The sequence below is a fragment of the Caloenas nicobarica genome, chromosome 3, assembly GCF_036013445.1.
Source record: "Caloenas nicobarica isolate bCalNic1 chromosome 3, bCalNic1.hap1, whole genome shotgun sequence".
Classification (NCBI taxonomy): Eukaryota; Metazoa; Chordata; class Aves; order Columbiformes; family Columbidae; genus Caloenas; species Caloenas nicobarica.
The window spans coordinates 49,564,535-49,586,631 of record NC_088247.1 but is presented as its reverse complement, the minus strand read 5'-3'; the positions used below and the strand labels follow the sequence as shown (position 1 = coordinate 49,586,631).

The following is a 22,097-nucleotide window of genomic DNA, read 5'->3' as shown; positions in this document are numbered from 1 at the left end:
CCCCCAATGGTTGCGTCCGTGACATCATCATCATGGCAACAACAGCTGCAGCCCGGAGCCGGGGAGCCGCCGCCGAGGTGTCCGTGCTGCTGCGGGGGGACGGGCCCGCGCTGCCCGTGAGGCGCTCGCGGCCGGCCGGGCTCTAGAGCCCGCGGGGCGCCCCGGCCGAGCGCGCGCGGCCGCGCACGCGCCCGGAGGAGCAGCAGCAGCAGCAGCAGCAGCAGCAGCAGCAGGAGGAGGGGGGAGGAGGCGGCGGGGGGAAGAGCGAGCGAGCAGCGATAGACAGAGAAGGCGCGTGCGAGGCCAGGCGCGCGCCTGTGTGCGAGGCTGTGCGCGCGCCGGCGGGCGGGGAGAGGCAGGCGGGGGGCTGCGCTCGCGCGCTGCGGCGGGGGGAGCCGTGCGGGCTCCGCGCTCGCTCGCTCCCTCCCTCAGTGCGTGCCTCGGCGGCGGCGGCGAGCAACATGTTCTCAGTGCGGATCGTGACTGCCGACTACTACATGGGCAGCCCGCTGCCCGGCCTGGACCCCTGCCAGTCCTACTTCCGAGAGGCCCCGACCAGGCGGGTGCCCGTCGTGAGAGTCTTCGGCGCCACCCCTGCAGGTAAGGGACCCCCGCCGCCGCCGGCCCCGCTGCGGCGCGGGTCCGGTTGGCGCCGGGCTCGCCGCTGCCCCCCCTCCCCGCGGCGCAGGCGGCGGCAGCTCCTGCTCTTTGTGGCTGGGTCGCGCCCCCCTTTCTCCCCACCCGCCGCTGCGACGCGTCTCACCTGCCAGCGGCGGCAGCGACGGAGCGCGCCGGGCCCAGCCGGCCCCCGGCGGGGAGGCTGCCTGCCCCGGGTGTCTCCGTGGGGAAACCCGGCAAACGCCGCGGTGGGCGGAGGTGTCGTGTCGTGTCCCGCCGCGCCCCCCGCTCTCCCCCCTGCGCGGCCGGTGGCGGTGGGGTGCCGCGGCGCTGGGCTGCAGGTGCGGGCCAGGCCAGAGGGCCTGCGGCCGCCGGGGCTTTGTGCGCGGTGCGGCCGGCGTGGGGACTGCCCCGAGCGAGGGGCGGCAGCTGTGCAAACACCGGGGGCAGCCGCCCGCTCCGCGCCCCCCGCCCCCATAACGGGCAGGATAACGGTCTGTGGGCACGGGGCGTGAAGGCAGCACACCAGGAGGTGTGTTTCTGCGGGCGAACAGCGAAAAGGAGAGGGTACAAGGGGAAACCTTTGAACGCAATCACGAGAGGGACTTCTGCATTACTTATAAAGTGGTTTTTTTCTGTTGATCTTACGCTAGCGTGGTACAGATCGCATAAAGCGATAGGTATTGGTGCTGCACTGCAGAAGGGAATGTCCTGACTGCTGGCCACATGTTGCCCCCTGAGACTTCCTAATGTCACATCCCACTCCTTCATTGCCTCTTGTCTATGGACTCATGGTTATAGTCTTCGCGCCTCTCGAGTATGTTTCTGACCATCAGAACAAATTTATAACGAATTTAATATTTACTGTAGTTTACCCATACATAAAATATTAAGTTGGGGAAAAAACCCTGTTCTTTGAGATGTTAGACGTGTTAAACGTCATTGCTTGTGATCCTTTTATACTTATGTTGTATAATGCTGACCTTGGGAATTAAGGTAGTTCTGCATACTTGATTGATTTAAATGTTGAAAATGAGGTATTGGTGTATACATTTCATGTTAGGCAAGATAAAAAAAAAAAGCAGTAATAAAAAAGCACAGTAATGGTATTATTCCCTTCACCCAGTTACTGTAATAGAGCAGATTTCTTTTGTTGGTGGTGATTTTTTTTTAATCTAGAATTATCTCTCTGTTCTCTGTTTAGGCACAGAGGAATGTGAGATATTAAAGCTATTGTGATCTGATGCATCTACAGCTCCAAATTATTAAGTGGATGACTGGGATTAATAGGTACAATATTGAAATAGTGGGGCCTATTTTATTGTAGTTCTAATTTTGCATACAAAGGAGATATTATGTAATAATATTTATGTAATGGCATGAGTAGCTATTTCATTATTAAAAAATGTAGAGCCTGAGGTTGTCTGGCAGGTAGCAGGCTTTCTGTGTGTGCATGTGGTTAACTCATTAAGGCTTATTTTCTTTTAAGAAAGTGTTTAGGCTATGCCATATCATGAATGTGGCATCATAAAGTAAACAGTGAAGTAGTTTAGTTGTCCGGCTATTAGGAACACAGTAGGAAATCCCTGGCTTCCCAAACCATAAACTTTAATATTAGTTTGCATAATAGAAGTGTTTCTAATTCACCTTGGTTACAGGAGACACTTCACTACAGCCTGCAAAGGAAGTGTGACTTGGCTGTTGTCTTATTTATTTCCTTGTTAAACTTTTTAAGGGCTTCTTTTCTTTCTGTACCTTTAGTAGTGTTTGCTAATAAGCTTCAAGAACATATTACCTCACTATGTTATTTTTTTTCTTTTTTAAAAAAGGAGGCAGATCTAATTCTTTCTTTTTTTTCCAGGGGTGTTGGACCTAAGCAGTCATTGTCAGAAGTAATGCATGTGACCTCAGAGAGGAGGCCATCCAATTATTTATTTGAGACTTGAAATATGTAATGAAATTAAGTAAATCACATCGAAATTGACATTTATTTTGAAGAAAAAGAAATAGTAAAACCAACTTCTAATATATTGTATGTGACAATGAGGTGTACCTATTGTTTGGTTTCCAGGCAGCGTGATGCTTATCTTCACTTCAGTTGGTCTGGATAAGAATAACCCTTTCTCATTGGGTTTAACATGTATGTCTTGCCTGCAGGAAAGGTGCTCAGTTGCCATGCTGCCTACATGACAGCAAAGCACTATGTCTGTATAGGCTACTTCACCTCTGGCATGATTAACTGTATGAATCTTTGTATGTTTAAAGCTGTGTGTCCATGCTGTGCAGCTAATTAGGAGTCAGGTTCAGAACAGACTCCAATTTCCACCTGCTGAGTGAAAGGGGATTGATTGGTATGGGGAAGTGGCTTATGCAGGTGTTTAGAAAGTCAAACGTTTAGCAGCAGCACGTCTTGTGTCTAGTATCAGCTACGGATGTTGGTTCTGAAGACACCTACCTATGCTTTCTGCTGCCTTCTTGTGGAGGTGTTATGCTCAGTGAGGTATATGAATGGCAAGGATTGCCAGTGTTTTGTTCTTTGAGGACTCTTTTGTAGTCCTGTACTCAACAATAGATTTGGAAAGGTTTGCTGTTACGATGTATAAAATTGAAGTGGTTTATGGTATGGCAGTTGGGGGAGGTAAAACCCAGACTTTTAATTAATAATAATGGATGAACTCCTAGAAGGGACTGTGTTGGTGATAATGTTTGACAACTTCTTTAGGTCTTTTGAAGAAGAAATCTCATATTTCACAAGACTATGCGAGTCATCTCTTGATGTCCTACATCTTTGCATAATAAGAGCTTGAAAGGCAAGGTATCAAAATTTTGTTTAAGCCCCAAAATCCACCTACTATTTTCTGTTGTTCTGTGAAATACATAGAGTAAAATTCTGACTACAATAGCAAAAGGTGAAGTACTACTAGAATTTATGTTTGGATTCATCTTAGCTGGTTGAACCATTTCTTTCCATTTTAGCCATTTTCTGCTTGAAGCAAACTGGCATGTCTGTTGACATAGTGACTTGGACAAAAGTATAATTTCAGAAATGCTACAACACTACCATGGTGATAATACAATGAAATCAGTGTTGAATTCATGCTTTGTTGTATAAGATCGTAGATATTATTTGATATAGTAGTCTTTGTATCTCTAAAGGAATCTTGTAATATTGCTCCTTATATTTAAAAACAATAGGTTTTAATTCACTAGGTAATGCTCAACTATGAAATAGAATTTAATTATTTTATCAGGCAGTATTTCTTTTCTGCTAGCTAGCAACTTTTGTAAATGCTTTTTATTAAAAAAAAAGAAAAAAAAACTTTGAGAAATTGCAAGGCCTGTTTATTAGAAGGAAACCATAATGAAAATTGAATTTTCTGTTTACGTATGGTCTTTTGTTTAATTGGTAATTCATGAATTGTCATTCCTGTTGCTAAGTCGTACTGTATCGAGGTATCAAAAGTTGTGATTTATTTCCTACTAGCTTTTGGCCATTTCAAGCTCTTGGAATCTCTCCTCAAGATTTCACTGACTGCTTCAAAATAAGTTTTGAATGCTCAGTTGGGTATTTCTGTCTGTTGCTTATTCAGCTGCAGGAAGACAGAACCAAACTGCAAATCCATCCATAAAAAAAACAGCGTGAGACTAGATGTCATGTTAGGAGAGACATAACTAATGAGCTGAGATTGCTAAATTATTACTTCACTTAACAAGACTGAGTGCAAGTAGCTGAGAACGCTAATCGTAAACCACACACAAGATACCTGTTGGTGTATGATAGTGAGAATATCTGAAATATTTTAAAAAATCAGTATTCTAATTTGGGCTTGATTTGAGGCTCGTGATAAATTTTATGGAAATAGGTACACGTTTTAAAATTGCTTTTGAAGGATATTAGGCTGAGAAAGGTACGTTCAGTTAGCAGGAGGGCCTTTGGAGAAGGCAAATTAGGAATTTGCATAAGAAAAATCGATGTGTAATTTGAGGAATAATATAACTCTACTGTTCTCCACTGCCACTTTATATAATTGTCTCTTTTTGAAGGGTTTTGTGTTTTACATTATGAAATCACTGATCCAAGAATGAATCTTACTTCAAGCAGCACGAAAACTCAGGCAAAGAGGAGGATGTTTTTATGTTACTCTTGCATGCTTTTGATGCCAAGCTTTTCTGAGGCTAGGTGTGATTTAGAGTGGGGTTTACAGTCAGCAAAATCTGAATACGTTTCAGGGCGATGTCTAAGTTTGGTGGCTTCACTTCTCCTTGGTTTTCTGAGAAGGTAAAAAAGCAGAGGCAAATGCTCCAGCTGAAATCTGGCTTCTTTCCAGCAGCAGTAGCTCTGGTATGACTCAGTGAGGGGGCCTGCTTATCTTCTTTCTTTTGTTCTTCCCTCCCCTTTCCCCCTTCACTGACCTGGCTAGGCTGTATATCTGATCCCATCCCAGTGTCTTTCCTCTGCTGCTCACTTGAGAAGGAATGAGCTCATTGCAAGAACTTGCTGTTTTCTATGCTTTTTTCTTCTCTCATTTTTTGCTGCCATTTCAGACACTGTGTCCCACAATGGTCATTCCCCATGGCCTCCTCGCTTCATTACCCCAATATTCACAGCCGAGCGTCATTCCAGTCGCCACTGCTTCCCATATTTCATTTCTGAGAAGTGGGCACTTCTCGTTAACAGTCTTCCAGTCCCTTCTGTGGCTTCATAGTAAGGGTATGAGGATGGAAAATAGGATACAGCCGTTGTTGCCTTACCTTTTCGCACCCTCTCTCAAAATATACCAGCGTGCAACCCTTGATAGGGCGTTATTCTGTGGACTGCAGCATGGCCCAGAAGATTTTCAGTGTTGTCCATTGGACCTACACTTTCAGCGTACCATTTCTGCATCTTGTACTGGCAGGCTTCTTGTACTTCTGAAGAGCTGTTTGAAAAATAGCCTCATGTCCATTTGTTTCTCTTTTCTCCAGAGGTTTGTAGCTTCTGTGAGATGTGAGCAGGGCTGGAGTAGGAATGAGGAACTTGAGATAATATATTTATTCGGAGATTACTTTCAATGTTTGAGTTTTATCAATTATGTGATTGGAGATCATTAGCTTGTAAATTGCCTGGCCCTTAAAAGGATGTGTTTTCTAGTGTGTTCTGGGGGTTTTGTGTGTTGTGTTTTGTTTTGTTTTTTCCTATGAACTTTCTTTTTTGAGGCATTCGTTACATACTCTATATAGATTGCCTGCTGAGTTGTTTTGAGCAATGAGAGGCTGCCTGAATAAACTGCTCCACTGACATGAAACTTGTTAAGTAGCCAATTTAGTACCCATGTATATATGTCTTTCTTTAATTTCGTTTCTTAAATAAACCTTAAAATACTGTGACAAAATCAATGTTCTAACTAGAATCCAGATACTGGTTTTGTAACTAATATACTGTTTGCTGCTGTAAAGTATAATACCTCATGGTCAAGTCACTGAATATATTTGTGCTTTTGTAATTCAGTCCAAAAAATACATGTATAACCTATACTATGTGCTTAGAACTCCATCAGCTGCAGACTTCAAAAAGTTTCACAAGGTAGCTGCATCTATATTGGGTCTAATGCATAATTCGAGACTGATTTTTATGATCAGTGTGCCTGGAAGTAGACTAACAGCTTATCTATCTTGGCTACAACTCTCAGTTCTGTTACATACTTCTTAAGGGTGCTTTTTGGCTGCTTGTTGAAATATCTTCTTTTTCAGTGTGTAAAATGAATCTCCTCAAAATAACATACTGGCCTGAAAATAGTTCTCTCTCTTATTTTTACCAGAGTAGAACATGCATATAACAACTGAGGTTGGCAGGACCACACGATGTGTAAACACTCAGTGAGAAACAGCTCCTGCTTAGTAATTTTTGCAGTCTGAGTAGACAAGATAAATCTCTGGAAGAAGGAAACAGGTGTGGTAACACCATGCTATCTGTTTCTTCTCAGTCTCTTGTTTCAGAGTTCCAGTATTGATCATTTAATACCCTGTTCTGCTAAGTGTTGTCATTACCCTGTTTTTGTCCTTTACCCATGATTGACTTGATTGACCTCCTTGTGCGCTGGGCCTCTGACAAGTATGATGATGACAATGAAAATGTAACCATTTGGAAAGAAGCAGCATGAACACTCACACTAAAAGATTTACAGTGAATCAGTGGATGTTTGGTCTCACAGATGAAGTAGCTGAAATCTTTCAGACTGATTGAACAGGATCACTGGAGATTCAGTCTCACATTAAGGGAGATCTGCTGATCAAAATCCCAGGACAACTACACTCAACTTTTTTTTTTTTAAGCATTCTGTATCTCCAGGTATTCCAAAGCCAGCTTCTGAAAAGCCAGCACCTCATGCCCCTCAGCTGTCATCATTGGATGTTGAGTTGATAACAGATGAACTTGCTGCTTCTTCTTTGTTCACTGTGTCATGTGTACTGTCCCTGTGTGTTACAATTGTGTGCATTTTTTAAGTTCCTCTATATATGTCCTCTATATTACATTTATTCTGTGGGGAAAAATTGTTTCGCTCTCTATTGAATTGCTGTCTCACATTCAAGACATTCAAAACCCGCCTGGACACATTCCTGTGCAATCTACTCTATGCGTACCTGCTTTAGCAGATGGGTTGGACTAGATGACCTCTAGAGGTCCCTTCCAACCCCAACCATTCTGTGATTCCAGGAACATGTTCTTAACAGACAGCATGGTATACCTGTGTAAAGAAAAGAATGGATTTGCTTAGGTCCTACATCAAATCAATAGCAGAACTGATAGTACAGTGAAGAAGCTGTCTGCAAGGAGTGGTATTTCTGTGCTAATACCATGCCCAGTAATAAATAAATGCAAGCAACAAAATAATGTTCCTTTATATGTTGACCAAAGCTGTAGTTTTGGTAACAATTATAACATTAAGGCCTAGGCTTGATTAATGAGGTCCGGGGACTGGTTGCTAAGATCTGCCATGAAATCTGAATAGTTAGGCTGTAATTGCACTGTTATTCATTATATCTATGTGTATTCTGGTAAAAACAATAATTTTGAGGAATGCAGCAGAATAATCAAGTATGTGAGCTTCCAAACAGGCAGTATTTTTGAGCCTGTGGTACAGTTACTTTTAAGACCGAGGACAGAACCCAAAATATACAAGAATCTAAACAAATACTAGGAAAGTTTGTACTAGATACAGGGACTGATTGAATGCCAGTGTTTGCACAGCCTTCACTCATGCATGTTTGTTAAGGTTCTTTTCTTTCACGAGTTGCTTTTTATTACAGAGAAGTTATAAGGTGTGTAAAAGTTTGTGGGTTTTTTGTTTTTTTGGCAGGGCATTTAAATAAAACTTCATGCTGGCTGGGGTGGGCCACATGACTTATTAGGGAACCATTTGATGTCTGTATGCTCCAGCCTTTCTGTGTTCAGCGTGCAGACGGCCATTTTGGATAACTTCTTCCCCTGCTTGTATATGTGCAGTCTGTCATGTTAACTGCATGTTTATGAGTTCATGTTATGTGACCTTGGTGTACATGTGCATGCCTTCTCAGATTCTCAGGTTGTGGAGTCATTGTCCTTGGAAATATTCAAAAGCCATCTGGATACGGTCCTGAGCAACCATCTCTAGGTGGCCCTGCCTGAGCAGGGGATTTGGAGCAGATGACCTCCAGAGGTCCCTTCCAGCCTCAATCATTCTGTGATTACTGAGATTACTCTTGTCAGCAGAGAGTATCCAGGTGCTCTGTACAGCCTGTTCATATGTCCAGGCAAACACAGTTACATCCAAATGGTGTGGAAAGGTTGCCAGGTAGCTGTCTTTAAGTTGATTACCCTACAGCTGTAAAAGTTTCTGGAAGGTTTTAGTGGTAGTAGTGAAAACTGACTTAGATTTGGAACGAAGAAAGAATATTCACTACAGAGATCATTGCTAGGTTCGGTTTGTCCCTCAGTGACAGGTTATTTTCCTAAAAATTACAGAGAAAATAGGAGTAGCCACTGCTTATTTAAATTCAAGTTGTGCCTCTGTACTGTTTGCTGACTAAACCAGTGTTTACTACAGCAAGGCTGTATGTCCTATTTTAGGTGCAATATCAACATGCAGTACCGAGTGTGAATGTTGAAAGGGCCATGGAATGTTGCACCTAATCCATAATACTTGGCATTACTCCTCAGGGGAGGCTTACAATACAAGTTTTCTGAGTTTTGTATAATGAGATGTATAATGAGTCTTTCATTTTGTGTTTGAAACTACCTAGGTGGGTTTCTGTATAGCAAAGATCTTATTAAGCAGTGGGAATTGGAAACTGATTCAGCCCTCATTTCTGCAAGTACTGCCTTCAGATCAGTAATGAACAAATTTTTATTGCTGCCACCTCTATTATATTTATTATCCAGATGAGAAGGTTATTTTCTGGAGTTCTCAATACAGCAGCTTTTATATCTGGTTTTAAACAGTTACCTATTTAACCTAGCTAAAATGTTATGAAATATTTTGTTGCAGATGAATCTTCCATCATGTTCTTGTATGTTTTTGTCCATTGACCGTTAAGCAAATGGTTTTGTGTCATTCATATTTGTAAGCAGCGAAACCTATCTTCCTGTCTGTAGGACATTAAGAGAGATTACAGGCAGTTTCTTACGTTGAGATAAAATTAATCTATTTTTATAAATACTTGGTATCAAATATGGTAAATTTTGAGCTGTTTGGGGGCGGGAGGGGAAGGAAAAAAAAACCCACAACAACAACAAAGAAAAACACAAAACCAACAACAAACACAAAAGAACACCCAAAACTTTTTTTACATTTCTAGTGTTTCAGTTTGTGCCAATTGCCTCTTGTCCATTCACTGGACACCACTGAGAAGTCAGACTCACTCTTCTTTACTGCTTCCTATCAGGTATTTATACACATTGATAAGACCCTTCCCCCCTGCCCCAATCCTTCTCAACACTACAAAATCCTGGCTTGTGCAGCCTTCCCTTGCATGTCCAATGCTCCAAGCCCTTAATCATCTTCATGGCCTGGCTCCAGTATGTCCTTGTCTCTCTTGTGCAGGGGAACTGAGGTTTGGACCCAGCACTCCAGATGCATCTTGCTAGTGCTGAGTAGAGGGGAACGGTCACACCCCTTGACCTGCTGGTGTTGTTCTTTCTAATGCAGCTCAGGACACTGTTGGCCTTCATTGCAGTTGAGGCTTATTGCTGGCTGGTGTTCATCCAGGACCCCTGGGTCCTTTTCTGCAAAGCTGCTTTCCAGACAGCGTGCCTCCAGCCCATAGTGATATATGGAGTTATTCATCCCCAGATGAGGACTTTACCTTTCCCCTTGTAGGGCTTCATGAGATTGCTCTCTGCCCATTTCTCCAGCCTGTCAAGGTCCTGCTGAATATCAGCACAACCCTCTGGTGTATAAGGCACTCCTCCAAATTTTATCATCTACAAACTTGCTGAGGGTGCACCTGTTCAATGTCCAGGTCATTAATGAAGATGCTAAACAATATTTGCCTTAGTATTGACCTCTAGACTACACCACAGATGTCCGGCCTCTGTGTTCCATTATAACAAGGCTGCTGCTTCTCACTTAAGTTTCATTTCTCTCCCTGCTGCATACCAGTCAAATCTGTTCTAGAGCTCCCCAGTGTGTGTTTTGTTGTTATCTCTTCCTTAACACACCATACTCTGAGGCGAAAGTATATGCACTTAATTTCATTTCTGATTACAGCAAGGTTTGTTTTGTAGTGTTTATAAAGCTTTTATGTAGATACCTCCGGTAAGATATGACTATGTACAAATAATAAATTCTGGGTTTGTATTTTCTGACTTTTGATGGCATGTTTTACCTGAACAGAAAACATAGGAATGACATAAAATAACTGAGTATATGTCATCGTTTGACTAAAAGGATGTTCTATAGCAGAAACACAGTTTTAAATTGCCCCATGTTTTCCTTAATTCAGTAAAGTGGCATACATTGTACATAAAGTTGTGCATAAACTTGCCATGGTAATTCAGATCATTCTATATGATTTTTTTAATGTATGATTCTTAAGGTATTTGTGCATTCACATGTACTTTTGTAAATTTACAGTTTCCATGGAGAGATGGATTTAGTATCTTTACAGTCTAATGCATCTGACTCAAAATGGGAATCTAAAAAATCCCCAAACAAAACAAAAAAAAAACCCCCATGAACCTTAAGATAGATGGAAGAACAGAATAATGTTCTGATAAGCATTTACAGATTGTGCCAGCATGTCAGGTTTTGGTGAGCTTGTGTTCTTATGCCAGCAGTTGGAAACCTAATCAAGGAAATAAATAGTCATTTTTAACCACTGCTATATTAAAGATGAAAGACTTAAGAATAGAAACCAGTTGTTTTAGGCGGCGTGCCGATAATGGTGGATAGTCCTCACTCAAAAAATTATGTTCTGTATAAACGGAGCATTAAAAGGTGTAGAAAGAGTGATATGTTATGAAAACAGATGGCATGGCAATATTGTTAGTCATTATTTTGAAGTGGAATTTTGTAGGAGGGATTGCATGAATGGAAAAACAGGAGGAAGGGAGGATGTGTTGAAAGGAAGGCTGGGAATGGAAAGGAATATGTAGAGCATGTGAGGTGAGCTGGGGAGGGGTGGTTGGAGGAAAGTGTGCTGAGGGCCAGGACTGCGGAAAATATTGATGTTTGAGTTGCAACAACAGGGACCAGTTATCTAAGGCTGCTCCCTTTTGGTTTCACTTGCTTTGGCTCGTGGGGCTGATTCATCCCCTGGAATTTCTTATCTCCAGACTTGTGGCTGGAAGTAGATGAGGTGTTATGTGAGGTTTATTGGTCTGTGCAGTGGGAGAAGAGAGAAAGAAAACAAAGTGTCGTGTCCCCCCTCCCTGCCCCAACTGAGATCTGTCCAAGAAGTGTAGAACATAGCAAAGAACTACAATATTCTCATAAGCACTGTGCAGTTTGTGAGCACATTTTGTGTTACCTACTTTCGTGAAAATTTGTATTGTTATTTTTAGGTTAAAGAGTGTGAAAATAAATAAAGCAAATTCTAAATATCTGGTGTTCATCTTCCCAATGTATCGGTAGAAATGAAATAAAACCAGCCAGACTTCAAGCCTGCCTCTGCAGTGCAATGCATGCACAAGAAAATATATTTTTTGCTGGCAGAGAAAGATAGGTGGGTCGGCATAATGTAGTTGCATATGTGGCAGATTTGAAAACAGAACAAAAACCACACACAGTGAGAAACAGGTCACTTCTTCAACTGATCATCTCTTCTTTAGTGTAAATGGGCTTTCTGTAACCTGTTCATTTGTTGTGTTCTTCAGTTGCTTCCATAAAAATCTTCACTTGTTCTGTGTAAGCTTGATTTTTTGAAAGAAAACCTTAGCAACATCTTATTCTTTCCAAGTTAGTCTTTGGCTTTTTCAGAATATCATTCTCTGTGGAAATCACTAGCAATGCCGTGTTTTAATTTTGTTAACACTTTGGCTTCTGTAGCTATCTGGCTCACAGTAAACCATTTAATTTCACTGAATATTTGAATTCTATAGTTTTTTAAAGGATGAGTGATTACAGTACTCTCGTGACCAGGGACTTGATATTTTGATAGCAGAACTTTGGTGGTGAGAGGCAGAAGCTCATGCATTTCACAGTGAAGTTATGAAGGTAAAGTGGTGATAGAAAAATAACAGTAGATCAGAGTGGAGTTGGCCAGAGAGCCTTTAGTATGAAGTTGGTTTGGGAGAAAACCTGGTGACTAAGATTGCAGTGTAATCCTTTTGTTTTCTGAAGATACATAATTTGGTATACAAGGGTCAGGAGAAGCAAAAGTGATGTTTACAACTGAGTAGTATGAGACTTCAGCTGTTTTTACAGCTGCTCTGCAGCAGCCATCAGTTGAAATTTTGATCACACAGTTAAATCTCTGTACGTGCCTTTAAGATAGATTGAGTTTTCAAATCCAGTAGCTCACCTTTTTTTTTCTTTTATATTTAAAGATTTTAAGTGGTTTATGGTGTGGAGTATTGAACAGGAGTTTCTTAGTCTGAAAGTTTGATGCCATAGCCATCACATTGCATAAATGTTGCTTTCTGAAGCAATCTGATTTTATTTGGCTTGTGTTTGGACAAAGGCACAGTGCGGTTATCTGTTAGACCTTTTACACTAGGAAGTCACTTAGAATTGTGGGGAAGGGGGAAGAGAAGGGGAAAGACTCATGCAATATATTTGCAGAGCTGAAGAGACTTTGCAAGGGAGGAGGGGTGTTTGTTTTGGGGGTTTTTTAATAGAGGTAGACTCAGTCTGTCCTCAAATAATTGGATTCTTTGTTAGCATAGTGTAATTGAGGTTTCAGCTGTTCTAGAGCTGAAAATAACTTACTGTTTCTGACTGTTTTGTGAGCTGCTTATTGATGCTGCAATGAGTACCTAAAGGAGGACAGGTGATTTTTTACCAGTTGTGTGTTCTGAAATATTGCACACACTGAAGCTCTGCAGAATAATTCTGGCGTTCCAGTTTATCAAAACAGTAAAATAGGATACTGCTAGTACTAGAGGTAGTATATTCATGTGAGGTTTACAGGAAGATATATATATATATATATGAGAAGAGAAAAAGAAGACAAAAAACCAAAAACCAAAACTTGGGGAACTAGAAGTCTGCATTCATGAACGAGTCTCAATTTTTTCTTTCTAAACATTATTTAAATGGTTTCTTTATTTCTTCAAATATGCAGTGAGCTCTTACAGATACCAGCCATTCCTTAATGTAACTAGATGTGATGGAGCTAGGTATACTTTGCTATTCTGACATATAAGCCTGGCTCTTCAGTATCTGTAAATTGTATATTTAAATGCATACCCAGAATCACAGTCTTTTTGACAGAGTAGAATGTAGTATAGCTGTTACAAATCTTGTGATACAGTTTTCAAAAAGATTTTGGATGTTAAAAGTTAATATAACTCTATTTTTTCACCTTTTTTGTGCATAAGTCATAATTGGAAAATTCTGCAGCTGTTGTATTGATGTCCTTTATTTTTGTATAGTTTTTAGGAGAGAAGGGATATGTGGTAGGGAGGGCTAAAAGCTAAAGCTTTGGCTCTGTCGATACCAGAGTGATTATGAGTGCAGTCTCTTGTGTATGTTTCATTTGTTGATGTGGGTTTGTTAAGGAAAATTAAGATGTTTGGGAAAATACCGTTTAAAATTGGTTTGAAGATGAAACTTGTAATTGAGGGTGATAGTGTCACCTATGCAAAAGGAGTGTCTTCTGGTAAACTTCTATAAAAGTGATGCCAGTTCTTTTGTTTTGGTGTTGGTTTTCTAAATATTCTTAAAAATAGGTTATTTTCACTGGTGCCAGCCAAAATCTCTGTGTTGCTTTGTTACTTCTTGGGTAGATTTTTCTGTGAAACTTACAGTGCTGATGAAAAGGATGGCACAGTGTGGTTGTCATAGTGGTAGTGAACTGGACCTTAATTATAACTCCACAAATTCTTTCCTGTGTTCAGCTAAGGAATAAACCATGAAATCCTAGTTGTGATTACTGTTGGAATACTAATAATTTCTTTTTAAAAGTACAATTTCTCTTTCCTCCTTGTGGTACTTTTGTTCTCTCCTTTTTAAAAGAAATCTGTGTAGTTCTGTGTAACATCTTAAAAAAAGTCACTTTATGAAAACAAAATTACATATTCTGAAGTACAGTAGCTGTTTTACAGCATCTGATTACAATGATTCTTTTTTCCAAAGCACTAAGTGTTAAGCAGTCTCTAATTTGAGACTTTAATGTATTGTGATTATTTAAACATAATATAAAGGAACTTTATATTCTCTGATATTATTGTTTGCAAGCTTGGATCAGAATTGAAAGAATACACATTTTTTGTATTTCAGGAAGCAGTCTTTTTTTAACCCATTGTGTTGACTTTTTTTTCAATTTTTTTTTAAATAGTTTTCGGTTGACCAACAGAATTCATCACCATGATGCATTACATATTTTATAAGGAGAAAAGCGTGTTTTCATCAACCTGTGTTCTAGTGGCTGCCAGGATTTAGAACAAGGAAATCTCCAACTTGATGTTGGAGGCTGGCCATGTAAAAGGATAAGGCACCAACTGCATGAAGAGATGTTTTTCTGGCAAATAGCTCCTGTGTACACTCATCCCTAACTCAGATGTAAATCTGATCTGAGGTAATTTCTGGTTTTGTGAGTTAGTTGAAGTTCAGCTCTGAATTAATGAAGCATATGTTGCACCTGTAGTGAAAATTGTTGCTTTTTGACTTTTTGTAGTTGCACAGTGAGGTCAAGAGCTCTTTTTCCATTCAGAAACTTTGGTCACATTTTAAAATAAGCTCAGTTGCAACTGGTCATCATTGTTTCTCATTGCCAAGCTGTGTGTTGAACCATTTAGCTTTAAAAAGGCTTCTAAAAATCGTATCTCATGAGGCTCAGTGGTATTTCTACATAGGCCAAATCATAGACAGAAGACTTTACTCCAAAGAGGGTTTGTAATGGTTGGAATTGTAGTTTTGTGTAAGAATTTGCTCAAGCAGTTAAGAAATCTGTTTTAAAAAATCAGACATTCTCTACTTTTAGTAAACAATGTGATGAAAATAATATTTTCCTGAAAGTGAGAAATAAACTTACAAAAGGAATTGTGGATGCAATTGAAACTCATAATTTCTATTAGGTGAAAGGTGAAAAAGTGAGAAATGCAGTAGAAGATGATGATTAATATTTATTTAGAATCGAGTGGCACTTTTTCCATTAGGGAGACAGATATTTATGTTCTGTAATTGTCTGTTAACAGAGATCTTGATCCCTAACTGTTGAACAGTAGCAGCCACAATAGCAGGATTAATGTGTCAAAAATGTCACATTTAAAGATTTTTGTTAACTCGCCATTGTTGTAGGAAATAATGTATTAGATCTTTCTTGGTTTTAAGAAAGTTCTTTAGTATTCAAAACATTATTAAAATTTCAAAGGACGATTCTTCAGTTGGGTGCAACGAAGTTTGCCAATAGATAATCTGCCTAATGTGATTCCATAACATAAAGACTTGATTTTTCAAAAGTATATAACATTCCCAGTTCCTGTAAAGCAGTGTATTTCTCGCTACCTGCAGGAGTTCCACCGTTACAGCCATTTTTTTTCAATAGAAATGTGCTACAAATGTTTTTATTTAGAAACAATAATTGGAGTCCTGTGTTTTTTCTAATGCGTAATTGTCAAGAGTAGTTACTTATTTGTAGAAGAGAATAAGCAGAACCCATACTCTCATTTGTGATTTGTGTATGAGGTTAAGTTTTTAGTTTTTTATGACCATAATTTGTAAGTGATTGCTATTTTTTGTGCAGGTCTTTGTCTTTCCCACAACTCCGTAGTTCATGTCCTAAACAGAATTTTATACATCAAGAGCGGAAAACCTGAAAATAGCAAGATAAATCAAGAGACTTGATATATCAAACTGCTGCCCTTTTAAGCAATATCTCTGTTGTTTGGACATCGCTTTGCGCTTTTACTAATTAGAGTTATTTTAAATTGGATTAAACTCTTGCAAGAGAATAATTCTTTCAAGTTGGCCTTTCAAGGTTATGTTCAGATTGAAAGCTGAGATTCATATGCAGAACCTTTGCAAAGATGTTTTTCTTTTCTTTCTTTTAACTCTACTCCAAAGATTTTTTTTATTTAGCATTTATCCCATATGTAGGCTGCATGACTGCATTTCTGTTTGAATGCCGTGTATGCAGTTAGTGAATTGTTTTGTGATTTAAAATACTTAAGTAATTCTTAATTTTTTATTATAGATGTAGAATCAAGACTGAGGGACTGAATGACTTGTACAAGGTCATGAGGGGTTTGAAGTGGGATTCATCTTCCTTTTCTTGCCTTTAGGTGTCTTAGTCACAAGACCATCATCATCTTAAATTATATGCACCAGTGATTCTAAGAATTCCTCACAAGAATTGTGCCTTTATGCCGTAATATCGTGTGCAGATTTGTACAGCTAAACTAATGACAAGTAGACTGGAAACAGATTGTGGGATATGCATTGATAAGTCATAAAGCAAAAGGTGTTATTAAAAAGTTATAATTTGAGGGGAAATAAACATGGCTGTGTTCCTGAATTTCAGGTTATTTCATTAAAGTTTATGCTTTTTTGGTCACATATTAAGATTTTGAGTATTCTGTACTAATAAATTATTTCAAAGACTAACAGCATAGCATTTTATTTTCTGCAGATTAAAGTTTTGATTGGGTCGTGTCTTCTAATGTTTTTGAACCATATTCAAATACAAGTCTGCATACGTGCTAGTCCACTTCCACTTTCTGAAATAATTGTTTGAAGGATAGTTCCTGACATAGTTTGGCTCACACAGTTCCTTTCTGAAAAAAACATTTCTGAAAAAAAAAAAAAAATCCTGGACAGGGAAAATTGGCAGACAGTCATATTGGAAAATAATAAACATGCCTCTGCCAGAAATGTTTGAATTCGTTACAGTCATCTGGTCTGTACTAGTAGCTGCTCAGAGGTCTGTGAATAGCAACAGTGGAGGCAGAGGAACAATTTTTCTACAGGCATAGGGTTAAAATTATTCTTATTTGGAAGTCTGCCTTTGTTATCAAAGAGTGAGAAACACATTTTTTTTTCTCTTAAAGTTTTTTGTTTTTTCCTTTTTCTGGAGAAATTAATAATTTGTAGTCATAAACAATTTAAAATTTGCTGGAACATTCATTTTAGGACAGGACAGTGCAGAAACACTGCAGTGACAATGACGAATGATTTTCTGACGAAAGCCAAGACAAAAAATAAATAACCTTACCTGTGTTTTCAGATCTCAAGGTCATTTGGTGGTTTTGATGGCAATTCTTTTCTGTTTTTCCTAGAAATAAAGGAATTCTTTCTCTTAAAGGGCTAGAGACCCAGAGGTTTTAATAGCTTCTTTTTAGAGTTGCACAAGACTTACTATTACTTTCTCTTAATACAAGGTTTTCAGATTGATTTCCCAGTCCACAGCCATCACTATTAATACTGTGATGTAGCGGACACCTGTGTGAGAAGTTCCTGTTGGTCTGTGTTTTGCTCTCTGTACCCTTTGTCTTTATTTTACTTTTGATATATTTAAGTTAGTTGACTAGGATTTGAAATAATCAGTTTAGTGTTGGTCTTAAATATTCAAAATACTTTTTAAACACTTTTTAAGATTTTTATTTCTGGTTATGGTCTGTTTCCTCCAGTTGTCCAAGTGTTTGAATGTCCACTGGAAGAGTAAACATTGAATAGCAGTCTGATGATTAGGATGTTAAGAGTTCAGATTTTGTTCTTTCCATCGATTTCCAGTGAGGCTTTGGAAAATGTTTCTAATATCTATAAAAATACAAAATAAAGTAGAAGAAAAGTTCTAATTTATAAATTGGCACAGTGCTGCACTTGTAATCTGATCTAAATAATTTGAATCTACATTATTGTATTTTCACCTTTTGGTCTAATTGTGAATAAAAAAATATATCCTCTTCTTTGTTGTCTTGAACTTTGCTATTAGTACTTCCAGGTTCTTTTGTTCTGGATGCCTGAACAAGTTCAAGTGTATCAGTTGTTTCTTAAAGTCATTTTTAATAATCTCATAATTACTGTTTGAAGGATCGAATTAAACCTTTTTCTCAAAAGGACCAGGAGCTGGGACAGTGAAATAGATTTAATTGTCCAGAATAAAAGTGATACCATTAGTACTGGAAATAAAATCCAAATATTTCCAAATCTGAAACATGAGAACAGGAATATGTGTTCTGCTGGTAAAAGGTCATAGAGGATCTCAGCATGGAAAGTAGAACATACTACTAGAGGTACATGGATGAACAAAAACAGTATTGGAGATGCAGTGTCACTGAATGGTGCTTTACAAGGTTAACCTGGGTCTTCAGATTCAATTGCTAATCTTTGAGTTCTTGATGTGGTATCTAGCTGCAAGGGTATCTGAGCACATACGTGAATAAAGCAAAATATCTTTTCAAAGAGATGGAGACAATTTCTCTGACAATGAAAAGAAAAATATGTTCAGTAGCTTCTAGTCCTCTTTGTTTTCTTTTAGGGCTAGCTTCTACTATTTCAGTAGTTGTAGCGTGGGAAAACAATGGTTTAGGAAGATTACCATATGTGTATTCTACCATCAGCTGAAAAAAAATGCTTTTTCTGTAAGCCCTTCGGTAAAAAGCAATAAAACCACTAAAGAAAACCAACTACTATGGAATAAACTGGTTTCAAATGTTTACTTTGTAATGTTTTTTGTCAGATCTGTGCTAATGCTGCTTTTGTACAAAAACCCTTAGTCCACATGGACCTTTGATTAATGCAGTGAGATGTCTGCATTTTGTTTGGATGTTGTCATTTCAGTTACCAGGTTGTAGTGAGGAGCTTAATGAAGTCCTATGGGTATCTTAAATGTGGGATGTCCTCCATCCTATTACTAAAATATGTAGCTTTAAAACAGATTACAGACAAAAAGTGAGAACTTAACTTTGATCCAGCTAGATGATGATGATGATTAATATTGTCTCAATGCATCGCAGATGCAAGTTCTCTTGCATTTTTTAAGCAGTCCTGTTGCTTTTGATGACTCTTTCAACTCAAAGACTTAATATAGTAAGACTTAAATATTTATATTAGACTTGTATGGATACTTGATTCCTTTTTCCAAACATGGTAATCAGTAGACATAAATTTTCAAAACCTTAATCAAAAAAGTTCTGTTACTGGAATTTTTTATGCAGGTTTGTTTAATATATGCTGTTCTTTGCCATCTTCAATTTAAGTAGGATTTTGTGTAAAGCCCAACTTCTTAAAATAATAGCAGCAATCTCAGGGGACATAAGAGAAAGCATCTTGGGAACGCAGGTATACTTGTGGTTTTTGATTTGTCATTTTAACTTTGTTTTCAAATGAGAACCAGTTCTATAGTTGTAGTTGCGAGGAAGCATTCAACACCAAAATCAAGTCAATCCAATAAAATGCTGTCTGCTTTTGCTGTCAGAGACCTTGAAACAATAGCTCTGAGGTATGAACTAACCCATTCTTAAAACCATGCTAATAGTGTGTTCTAAAAAGTCAGAGTACTTTACTGTTTACTCTTCACTGAGCTCTAGAAAATTGTACCATATTTATATGCATCTTATTCGCATTCTGAAAAATGTAGAGCCCAGACAGGGTGATAGAGTCAATAAAATGAGTAAAAGAACATATGCGCATGGATATTGAACTAAACAGCAGCAAACTCTGAGATTTGGAATCACTTTTCTGAAATAAGTATTGTAAAACTTCAGGCTTACTGATAGAATTACTGTCAATTCAGGGTGCTTCAGTCATAGGGCGTACACATGTTAATTTTGCAGTTTAATGATATTTATTTCCTTGAAGAAAAACTACCTTCACAGCTTTTTTCTTTTGCTTCTCTTTGTTGTTGAGCTTAAGGTTAACTGTGAGTGGATGGCTTATTTGTCAAAATACATTTATGTAGAAACTAGAGTCCAAAAAAAAAAAAAAAAAACAACAAACAACCACCAACCAAAACCAACCCACAAACACAACACAACTGAAATACTAGACTAGGTCATAGGTGTCCACCTTTAGGTGACTGTTTTGAGCAGGGAGGTTGGACTAGGTGGTCTCCAGAGGTTCCTTCTAACCTCAACTGTTCTGTCAATCTCTTATGTGACAAAAGAATTGCATCTAATATACCTGCATTAAAATAGGTTTATCCAACTACTTTGTATTTCAGATTTTGTTCTTTGTTTTGTTGAAATATTACATCTTAACTCATTCTGCTGTCTTCAATTAAAAGAAAGAATACTTAAGTCATTTCTACGTAGTACTTATTAATGGAATTGAAACAAAAAACAAGTTTTCAGCTGTTTCTCGGTTTTGAGTGAATAGCATTGATCTATTTGATGAAATTGAAGGTACTTATTCAGCATATACTTGAGAGAAATGGTCTCTGTCACAAGCTGGATTTAGAAAAGCTATTATTCTAGGCTGCTTGCTTTTCCATTTCCATGGTTGGGTTTTTGTTGTTGTAAGGGGGTTTTGGTTTGTTGGTTTGGTTTTGTTTGTTTGTTTTGTTGTTGTTTTGTTTTAATGTTTGTGTTGGACATGGTTTCCCTAATTTCAATGAAATGCTTTAAAAAGTTATGTTAATGGTTTACAGCAAATATAAACCTCAGGTCTGAGTTGATTGTATCTTAGTTTACATTAATCAGTTTTTTGAGAAATGTGATTAATGAATAGCACTGATATATAATTTGTGACTCCCTAAAAACATGAGGGTGACAGTTAACTGTTTGGGTAAAGGACTACGATTTTAATCGGGTGAAATTAAGGGAGAAATTCAGTGCAGCTAGCAGAGGTGCACTCTGGTTGCTCATGCTGTCTTTCTGCAGCTGTTGCACTCAAGCTTTACAGACTTCTAAGAACTGAGTTTGAGGAGAGACGTACTATTAAGTCAGTAAGTGATTAAATCTTCAATCATGGAACAAAGGCAAACAGCCAGCACTTAGAATTTGCATAGTTCAGATTGTTGGCATTTAAGAATTTGCATAGTTCAGATAAAGCTACGTTTGATTGTTGGCATTTAACAGCTTGCTTAGCATGCAGAATATCCCATCAGCATTGTCAGTTTTGGTGATTGCAATGAGTATCAAAGGATTTTAAACTAGAAATACTTCAACACAAGTGAAAAGGAAAAAAAAATCTGAGTTGGACAGTGCTCTTTTAGTCCTGCAAGTAAAATTTTAGAATGCAGACATTTCAACTGGAGTGCTGCTTATTTGAACGAATACACCCACATGCTGTACCTACTATGTATATAGTTAAAATGTACATAGTTAGAAATGTTATTCTGTTTTTAATATACAATGTATCTTGCATTCAATTTGACAGCTTTCGAACTCTCTGATAAAAATGTTAATTCTTGCTTGCGTTTGCACATGCGTTTTTGGTATGGTTATTGACACATTTTAATGTTTTATTCTTCTGCTGTTTGATTTATTGTAGCTTTATTGTTTAGCCATGTGCCATAATGTATAAGCATACTGGCTCTTTCTGGCCTGGTGACTAACAATATTCATTCTAACTGCAATAAAACTAATGACAGTAATTTATTGAGAGTAGAGGACACAGAAGAGCTGATTGGCATTTTTTGGTTTGTTTTGATGTTTTTATGGTGGTGGGTTTGTGGGGTTTTTTTTGCTTGGTTGTTTTTTTTAGATACTCACTGCACTGTACAGAGTTCAAGGTAGAAGTTTTCTGATAACTCAGAGCATGTCACCTGATACTATATGTTTTCATTTGTTTTGAATTATGTGGTTGTAGAGTAAGAGCTGGAGGTTGATTTTTAGAAAAGTCTAATAACTTTGGGGATTTCAGCCCTTTTAAGGAGCATAAATATTTCACATGAGAAGCTACTGGCTATAGTATTTCTTT

At 38.6% G+C, this 22,097-nt stretch overlaps 1 protein-coding gene across 1 annotated transcript in view; it reads left to right on the top strand.

Moving 5' to 3' along the window:
* The first annotated feature begins 391 nt into the window (after positions 1 to 391).
* REV3L (REV3 like, DNA directed polymerase zeta catalytic subunit) overlaps positions 392 to 22,097 on the top strand; it is a 123,337-nt gene continuing 101,631 nt past the window's right edge. Inside the window, exon 1 of the mRNA XM_065633062.1 lies at positions 392 to 600. Within this exon, the coding sequence (XP_065489134.1) occupies positions 462 to 600 (139 nt within the window). The 5' untranslated portion in view covers positions 392 to 461. The remainder of the gene's footprint in view (positions 601 to 22,097) is intronic.